This window comes from Somniosus microcephalus, chromosome 5, assembly GCF_052327205.1.
Source record: "Somniosus microcephalus isolate GS21.2 chromosome 5, FLI_Smic_1.0, whole genome shotgun sequence".
NCBI lineage: Eukaryota > Metazoa > Chordata > Chondrichthyes > Squaliformes > Somniosidae > Somniosus > Somniosus microcephalus.
In genome coordinates, this window is record NC_140991.1 from 117,941,702 (window position 1) to 117,951,600 (window position 9,899).

General features: G+C 50.7%; 1 protein-coding gene across 4 annotated transcripts in view; it reads right to left on the bottom strand.

The window, feature by feature from the left end:
• hus1 (HUS1 checkpoint clamp component) overlaps positions 1-7,756 on the bottom strand; it is a 55,227-nt gene extending 47,471 nt beyond the window's left edge. Inside the window, exon 1 of one of the 4 annotated variants that reach the window (XM_085988105.1) lies at positions 7,627-7,747. In XM_085988105.1, coding sequence (XP_085844231.1) covers positions 7,627-7,678 — 52 coding nt within the window. In that variant the 5' untranslated portion in view covers positions 7,679-7,747. Of the gene's footprint in view, positions 1-7,626 lie in introns of all 4 variants that reach the window. The other 3 variants (XM_085988103.1, XM_085988106.1, XM_085988104.1) reach the window with 3 other exon arrangements.
• Positions 7,757-9,899: the final 2,143 nt, after the last annotated feature.

Genomic DNA, 9,899 nt, shown 5'->3' on the forward strand with positions numbered 1-9,899 from the left:
CCCTCTCCCTCACACTCTCCCCCCCTCTCCCTCACACTCTCCCCCCCCACTCTCCCTCACTCTCCCCCTCACTCTCCCCCCTCCCTCACACTCTCCCCCCCTCTCCCTCACACTCTCCCCCCCTCCCTCACACTCAATCCCCCCTCTCCTCACACTCCCCCCCCCACACTCTCCCCCTCTCCCTCACACTCTTCCCCCCCTCCCTCACACTCTCCCCCCCTCTCCCTCACACTCTTCCCCCCACCCTCTCCCCCCACCCTCTCCCTCTCCCCTCCCCCCACCCTCACACTCTCCCCCCCCGCCGCCCAGGCCCGACCGACTCACCTCGGGAGCACCTGCTGGTGAACAAGGCGGGCCTTTGGACCCGGTTGGCAGACTCCCGTGTCCGATTGAGATCGGGGACAGCCGTTTAAAAAAAAGCCAGAGCGGGCTCTCGCGGGCGGGCGGCGCATGCGCGGTCAGTGCCAGCGGCGCGAGGCGGCCCGCGGGGAGTAGGCAGGGAAACCCCGCGGGCTGGCGGCCGTTAGCAAGCGGATCACTTCGGGTAGCCATCCCGCGCTGCGGCCCCGACACCGTCAAACCTGAGAGGGGGAAGTAGAGAGAGACAGAGAGGGAAGAGGAGAAGGAGAGAGAGGGAAGAGGAGGAGAGAGAGGGAAGAGGAGAAGGAGAGAGAGGGAAGAGGAGAAGGAGAGAGAGAGAGAGAGAGAAATTTTTTGAGCTTCAGGCCTGCCTGCAGCGGGCCTGGAGAGCAGCCCGAGTCCCCCCTGCGCGAGGGTGAGGAGGAGGGGGGGGGTTGCTAAACACAATATGAAACTCAAATAAATTGTTAATTAATTCCCTAACACACAATTCAAATATTTACCTTAGTTCCCTAACACACAAAGTGTGGGAAAAAAATCGTGAAAAATCAAGATGGTGGCCACTCACCTCGTTCAGAAGGATAAGGCCCGCCCACACACGCACCGATTGGTCGACCGGTCAGGTCACCGAAGCGTAGGATTGGTCAATCGTCAAGTCACTCGACACTCAACTGTAGGATGGCACGTGCCAGGAACCCGCCGTACGATTGGTCGACCTCGACGTCACACGGTCGCTAATGAGCGGAACGCTGAACGTTTTTCGATACCGCGGGCGCGATTTTTGTCCGGCTGAAACGTAAATACGCCTATGACTGGTCCGGAATCGCAAGCTTTCTTTTGAGGTGACGCGCGCGTCGGTACGCTCTATAACTTTCAAACGTATAGAACACGGACAGACAGACAGACATCGGGACAGACAGAAGAGCCGCTTTATATATATAGATTATAACATTGGAACATAGTAGTAGGCCATTCAGCCCCTCATCACAGCTGATCTGTATCTTAACTCCACCTACCCGCCTTGGTTACATAACTCTTAATACCCTTGTCTAACAAAAATCTATCAATCTCAGGTTTGAAATTTTCAACTGACTTAGCCTCAGATGCTTTTTGGGGAGAGTTCCAGATTTGTGTGAAGTAGTGCTTTCTGACATCACGTCTGAATACCCTAGCTCTAATTTTAAGGTTATGCCCCCTTAGAAACATAGAAACATAGAAGATAGGAGCAGGAGCAGGCCATTCGGCCCTTCGAGCCTGCTCCGCCATTCAACGAGATCATGGCTGATCATCCAAACCCTAGCACCCGGTCCCTACACCGACAGCCATCCCACCCAAGCCCTATCCCCGTAACCCTGTAACCCCACGTATTTAATCCCCCCCAATTTTTTTATTTTTATTTTGTTATCATGGCGTTCTGGACTCTCCCACCAGAGGATATAGTTTCTCTCTATCTACCCTATCAACAACAACAACAACTTGTATTTATATAGCACCTTTAACTCGTAAAATGACCCAAGGCGCTGCACAGGAGTATTTTAAGACAAAAAATTTGACACTGAGTCACAAGATAAATTAGGGCAGGTGACCAAAAGCTTAGTCAAAGAGGTAGGTTTTAAGGAGTGTCTTAAAGGAAGAAAGAGAGGTAGCGAGGCGGAGAGGTTTAGGCAGGGAATTCCAGAGCTTAGGGCCTAGGCAACAGAAGGCACAGCCACCAATGGTTGAGCAATTAAATTCAAGGATGCTCAAGAGGGCAGAATTAGAGGAGCGCAGATATCTCAGGGGGCTGTGGGGCTGAAGGAGATTGCAGAGATAGGAGGGGGGGGGGCATGGAGGAATTTGAAAACAAGGATGAGAATTTTGAAATCGAGGCGCTGCTTAACCGGGAGCCAATGAAGGTCAGCGAGCACAGGGGAAGATGGGCACAGACAGCTGAGTTTTGGATGACCTCAAGTTTACGTAGGTGGAATGGCCAGCCAGGAGTGTGTTGGAATAGTCAAGTCTAGAGGTAACAAAGGGTTTCAGCAGCAATGAGGCAAGGGCGGAGACAGGCGATGTTACGGAGGTGGAAGTAGGCAGTCTTTGTTATGCTGCGGATATGTGGTCGGAAGCTCATTTCAGGGTCAAATATGACACCAAGGTTGCGAACTGTGTGGTTCAGCCTCAGACAGATGTTAGGGAGAGGGATAGAGTCAGTAGCTAGGGAACGGAGTTTGTGGCGGGGACCGAAAACAATGGCTTCGGTCTTCCCAATATTTAATTGGAGAACATTTTTGCTCATCCAGACTGCATGTCGGACAAGCAGTCTGACAATTTATACACTGTGGAGGGGTCGAGAGAAGAGTTAGTGAGGTAGAGCTGGGTGTCGTCAGTGTACATGTGGAAACTGACGCTGTGTCGCCAAGGGGCAACATGTAAATGAGAAATAGGAAGGAGGCAAGGATAGATCCTTGGGGGACACCAGAGGTAACGATGCGGGAGCAGGAAGAGAAGCCGTTGCAGGTGATTCTCTGGTTACGATTAGATAGATAAGAATGGAACCAGGCGAGTGCAGTCCCACCCAGCTGGACGACGGTGGAGAGGTATTGGAGAAGGATGGAGCGGTCAACCATGTCAAAGCCTGCAGACAAGTCAAGAAGTATCAAATCCTTTAATCATCTTAAACACTTCAATTAGATCACCCCTTAACTTTGATAAGAGCCGTTTCGGTACTGTGGCAATAGCTGAAACCTGATTGGAGGGATTCAAACATGGAGTTCCAGGAAAGGTGGGCACGGAGTTGGAAGACGGTCAAGGACTTTGGAGAGGAAAGGGAGGTTGGAAATGGGCGGTGTTTGCAAGGACAGAAAGGTCAAAGGTGGGTTTTTTGAGAGGGGTGAAGATGGCAGATTTGAAGGAGGACAATACCTGGAGAACCATAACAGTATCAGTTAACATGGGAGCCAAAAAGGAAGTTGGGTGGTCAGCAGTTTAGTGGGAATAGGGTCAAGGGAGCAGGAAGTGGGTCTCATAGACAAGATAAGTTTGGAGAGGTCATGAGGGGAGATCAGAGAGAAACTGGAGCAAGATGCGAGTTCAGGCCTAGGGCAGGGGAGAACCTTAGAGGAAGTTTGGCCTGGTGGGCTAGGGGAAGGAAGGGAAGTGGCAGAGGTAGCTGATCTAATGGTCTCAATCTTAGAGACAAAGAAGTCCATGAGCTCCTCGCACTTGTTGTTGGAGGTGAGGGTAGAGAAGACAAGGGAGAGGGGTTTAATAAGGATATAGAAAACTATCACAAGTTGCTTCATAAAAGAGAATGGTGCAAGTGCCAAATCTTTGCTGGAATATTCTCTATATTCTCTAGAGTTTAGAGGAATGAGAGGTAGGGTTGCAAAGGGGTGGAAAGTTTCCGGTAAATTTCCAGTAAATTTCCGGAAATTTTCCACGGGAAGTTTAGCTTGGGAATTTTGCCCAAAAAAGCACATGCTAGCATAATATTTTTTTTTTGTATTTCTTTTTTTTTTCCCACAGGTCCTCTCTTAAAATTACTAACAGAGATGGAATCTTAATTATTAAGGAATTTCTTAATCAATATATGTTTATCTTCTTACTTGGCTTGTTTTAATAATTACAAGTTTTGTGTGTGACTGTGAACAAATGTGTCCTGATTGGTTGGATGAGTGGATGAGCGATTAGCTCCCTCTACTTGTAATATTTGCATATCGAATTGTGATTGGCCTGCAGGCATCTGTAAGACTGCTATAGTTTTTTTAAGATCCAGGTTAGGGGTCCTGAGGGAAGTCATTTTCTTTTCTGCTGATGTTGTGATGATGCAGTAAGTAAATCAGACTTTATACCAAATAAACCAGTTACTTGTTGAACTCTGTTGTCCTTCAATTTAAAATATACAAAATAATACACTATTGGTGATGTAGCGTCGTGTGTGTACAGGTCATGCTTCCATCACATGGAGCATCAGCAAAAATGTACTCACCCTGTTGCAATCGTGCTGATCGACCGCAGTTCGACACAGAGATGAATGCCCTTTATTTCTCTGCATAGAACAATGCCACGTTTACCGTCGGATGTGTGGAAGCATTTTACCCCAGGCATTAAAGATGGAAAGACTGTGTACATGTGCAAACACTGTAGAAAGCCATATGTAAAGAATGCCACAAAGATGCAGCAGCATTTATCCAAATGCAACAACTTCACTCAAAGCTCACAGCAGTCAGCCCAGAGTTCCTCTGCTTCCATTCAAGAAGATGATGGTTCTCATTCAGCATCAGGCTCCTTATCATCAGCAACTCCTGGCCCACTTGGAAGGTTCTTTGATACAATGGATAACCATAGCCAGAAGAATGCAGATGAGTGCCTTGCTCGAGCTGTATATGCAACAGGCTCACCCCTCATGCTCACAGCCAATGTGTACTGGAAGAGATTTTTCAATGTTATTCGCCCTGCATACTGTCCTCCCACCAGACATGCTTTGTCTACTTATTTGCTGGAGGCTGAGTATAACAGAGTCCAAGGAAAGCTCAAAGAAACGATAGCGATGGCAGACCGTGTTGCAGTTATCTCAGATGGGTGGTCAAATGTACGAGGGGAGGGCATCATAAACTACATCGTCTCCACTCCTCTCCCAGTGTTCTTCAAGAGCACAGACACGAAGGACAACAGACACACAGGCACATACATTGCTGATGAGCTGAAAGCGGTCATCAACGATCTTGGATCACAAAAGGTCTTTGCAGTAGTTACTGACAATGCTGCGAATATGAAGGCTGCTTGGGCTCAAGTGGAGGAGGCCTAACCTCGTATTACGTCTATTGGGTGCGCAGCTCATGGGCTTAACCTGCTCAAGGACATCATGGGTTTGAGAACCATGGAAGCACTGTACAGAGAGCCAAGCAAGTTGTTAAGTATGTCAGGGGAAAACAGGTAGTTGCAGCAACCTACAACTTCAAGCAAATGACAAAGAACAAGAACACCACACTGAAGCTGCCCAACAACACTAGATGGGGTGGTGTTGTCATAATGTACAACAGCCTTTTGGAGGGTAAGGAGTCGCTGCAAGAAATGGCAATATCCCAGTCTGGGGATATGGAAACCACCATCAAGAAAATACTGCTGGATGATGTGTTTTGGGAGAGAGTGGTTAGCAGCCTTAAACTACTCTCACCAGTAGCATCTGCAATTGCTCAGATTGAAGGAGATGACGCTGTCTTGTCAGATGTTCTCAGGCTTTTTACTGATTTAAAAGAACAAATCAGCATTGCCCCACCCACATCCCTGCTGCTCAAAGCAGAGGAGAAGGCAATTGTTCAATTCATACAGACGCGTCAAGAATTTTGTGTCAAGCCGATTCATGCTGCAGCATACATGCTGGGCCCAAAGCATGTTGGGAGACCAGTACTTTCTGGAGAACAGCGCTTACAGTGTGATTTCTACCCTCTCACACCATCTCAATCTGGATGTGGGCAAAGTTCTGGGAAGTCTGGCAAAGTTCTCTACCAAGCAAGGTCTTTGGAATGGGGATGGGATATGGGAATCATGCAAGCATATCAGTGCACATACCTGGTGGAAGGGACTTTGTGCATCTGAGGCCCTGTCACCTATTGCATCGGTGATACCCCAAATCCCACCTTCATCAGCGGCCTCTGAACGAAACTGGTCACTTTTTGGGAATACGCATACAAAGGTGCGCAACAGGCTGACTAACAAGAGAGTGGAGAAACTGGTGGCTATCCGGGCGAACCTACAACTTATTGAGCCAGATACAGAAGTGTCCACCACACAGCTAGACACTGACACAGAGGAGGAAATGGACACGTCAGAGCCAGAGTCAGAGAATCAGGAGGAGCAATGAGGAGTAGAAGACTCAGAAGACTCATGAGTAGAAGACTCAGAAGACTCATGAGTAGAAGACTCAAAGGGACAAAATAAGGACAAATTACAGGCTAAATAAGCTGACGCTCTTTTTATTTTATTTTCGATGGGTCTTTTGTGTGGGGGGTTCAATAAAGTTCAAAATTATAACCTAAATAAAGTTTTGAAAGCCTGTTTTTATTTGTATGGAACAGTATGTCTATTTTGACGACAAAGATAATATAAGGGTCAGAGACAAAAACCATCAGTGTGCAAAAAAACTCAAAATTCCCATAAATTCCCCAAAATTCCCATGGAAAGTTTCCTCTTTTAAAAATTCCCAGAATTTTGCAACCCTAATGAGAGGTGATCTCATTGAAACATACACAATTCTTACAGGGCTTGACAGGGTAGATGCAGGGAGGATGTTTTCCCTGGTTGGGGCGTCTAAAACCAGGGGTCACAGTCTCAGAATAGGGGGGTCGGCTATTTATGACTGAGATGAGGAGAAATTTCTTCACTCACTCAGAGGGTGGTGAATCTTTAGAATTCTCTACCCCAGAGGGCCGTGGGTGATCAGCCATCAAGTATATCCAAGGCTGAGAGCGATAGATTTTTGGATATGGGGATAGTGCTGGAAAGTGGAATTGAGGGTAGCTCATCAGTCATGATCTTAGTGACTAACAGAGCAAAGAACCGAAAAGCCTACTCCTGCTCCTATTTCTTATGTTCTTGAGAGGTAGCTTCAAGCCAAGTGGTTTGTGAAGGCTTTAAATTGTTGGATGGAACTTCAAGAGCTGGAGGGGGTTTCAGAAGATGGGTCAAGGTGCCTAACAGACATCAAAGGCGAAATGAATGTATGCGAGGCAAAAAAGCATTTGAGACTCCAAAAGTTTGAAACGCTGGGGATAAAATCATGGAAGGGTTTGCAGACAAGAACACTGATTTTTAACTTGATTCACGAGTGAATGGGAAGCCAGCACTGGTGAGAGAGGTTGCGAGTGATGGCGAGCAGGGCTCAATGAGGGGCAGGGGTGGGGGGTGGGTTTTGGATGATTGAGTTCCTGGAGACTGCAAGGATGGGTGCGGGAGAAGTCGAGTCGAGGTATGAAGGAAGTGTGGAGATGGAGGTGGAAATGGAGATTGCCTCGATAGTGGACAGGGCTTGAAACTCTGCATTGGATGAAGCAGAAGAGAGATTGGGCGCAATGTGATCGAGGCAGAGAAGAAAACTGAGCGAAGGGGCAGGAGACTGAAAACGATGCAACGGTTTTGCTGCTCTGCAGTTGCCGGTACTCCTGGCTCAAGCAGCAGGGAGGAGGTGCAGCTGGATCCGGACTGTCCGCCGACCGCACGCTCTCGACCCGCGATGCCCGGGTTACCGGCGGCCGCGATTCACAGGCCTCGCCGCTCATGACTTACGGGTGAAATGATTCAAACAACCGACATCGACAATCTTGGCTCGGAACTTCATTGCAGCGTCTGCCGGAAACCGCGCAGTCCTCACATCGGAAGCCCGACCTCGCGGAGAGCGTCACTTCCGCCTCGTTCGGTCGGACCGCCACTGAGTTACCATGGAAACACCGGGCCCGCCCTGGACAGGGCAAACACCGGGCCAACCCGGCACCAGGGACAGGGCAAACACCGGGCCAACCCGGCACCAGGGACAGGGCAAACACCGGGCCAACCCGGCACCAGGGACAGGGCAAACACCGGGCCAACCCGGCACCAGGGACAGGGCAAACACCGGGCCAATCCGGCATCAGGGACAGGGGCAATCACCGGGCCAACCCGGCACCAGGGACAGGGCAAACACTGTCTCAACCCAGCACCAGGGACAGGGCAAACACCGGGCCAACTCGGCACCAGGGACAGGGCAAACACCGGGCCAACCCGGCACCTGGGACAGGGCAAACACCGGGCCAACCCGGCACCAGGGACAGGGCAAACACCGGGCCAACCCGGCACCTGGGGCAGGGCAAACACCGGGCCAACCCGGCACCTGGGACAGGGCAAACACCGGGCCAACCCGGCACTTGGGACAGGGGCAAACACCGGGCCAACCCGGCACCAGGGACAGGGGCAAACACCGGGCCAACTCGGCACCAGGGACAGGGCAAACACCGGGCCAACCCGGCACCTGGGACAGGGCAAACACCAGGCCAACCCGGCACCTGGGACAGGGGCAAACACCGGGCCAACCCGGCATCAGGGACAGGGCAAACACCTGGCCAACCCGGCACCAGGGACAGGGCAAACACCGGGCCAATCAGGGACAGGGGCAATCACCGAGCCAACCCGGCACCTGGGACAGGGCAAACACCGGGCCAACCCGGCACCTGGGACAGGGCAAACACCGGGCCAACCCGGCACCTGGGACAGGGGCAAACACCGGGCCAACTCGGCACCAGGGACAGGGCAAACACCGGGCCAACTCGGCACCAGGGACAGGGCAAACACCGGGCCAACCCGGTGCAATGTATATACCTTTAAGGGGGGAACTACTTTTTACAGCTCATGTATACTGCAGTACCGGCAGTAACCACACCTGTATATAGCACTGAGTAGTAATCTGTACAGTTCAGTTCCAGAGTGAGCCACGTTGAGTAAACACCTGTTGCACCGTTCTCCTGCAGTCTGTGTCTTACTACTGACGGACACAACATTGGTGACGAGGCAAATTCGATCCTACCTGCAACTCTGCATCACCTCCCAGGGATTCGTTCCTGCAGACCAGTAGATTGGAGGTCAAGGCCAGAGACACGGACGTTGACCACGGGCAACCGCCCAGTCATCCAGCAGAGCCTCGAGAATTGCGGGGGAGGCTGTCGAGAGCCAGGCTTGGCTTTCCAGTCGCGGTGGTCCAGCGAAATGGGCTGGCAACAGGTAGTGCGCAGACCCTTCCCGGACAGCGGCGGGCTAGAGCCCGACCGAGCGGCACAGCAAAGAGCCGAGCAGCGTCGACGGGAGAGAGAGAGAGAGGGCAAAGTGCACAGGGCGCAGCCGGTGTTCAGGGGCCGAGCAGCGTCAAGGAGAGGGAGAGAGACGCGCAGAAACCCGCAAAGCGCCGCCATTGCCACGAGGACCGCCGAGAGCGGCATTGGCAGCAGCGGGGGAGGAAGGAAAGCGCGGGAGACGCCATTTTAAGCCATTTTAAACCACACCCAAAATGCCGAAGAGTGGCAGTATCACCGCATTTGACAATGAAGTCGAAGATTGGACTACATATGTCGAACGAATAGAGGTATACTGCAAGGCAAATGAGGTGTCAGATGACAAAGCGCCAGTATTGTCAAATTTAATGGGTGCAAAGACGTATGGCTTATTACGAAATCTAGTAACCCCAGCGAAGCCAGTGGAAAAGAGTTTTGGAGACATAGTGACGATACTACAGGAACATTTAAACCCCACACCGCTGCTGATAGCAGAAAGATTCAAGTTTCACAAACGGAACCAGCATAAGGATGAAAGCAATGCTGAATATTTAACAGAACTGCGCAAACTTTCGAAACACTGCCAGTTTGGAACGGGACTGGCAGATACCTTAAGGGACAAGTTTGTGTGTGGGCTTCAAAGTGAAGGAACCCAGAAACGGCTTTTATCTGAAAAGGACCTTACGTTGGACAAGGCTTTCAGCATTGCGGTATCATATGAAGCAGCAGCATGGGGCGCTGCAGAGATACAACAGAGACTGC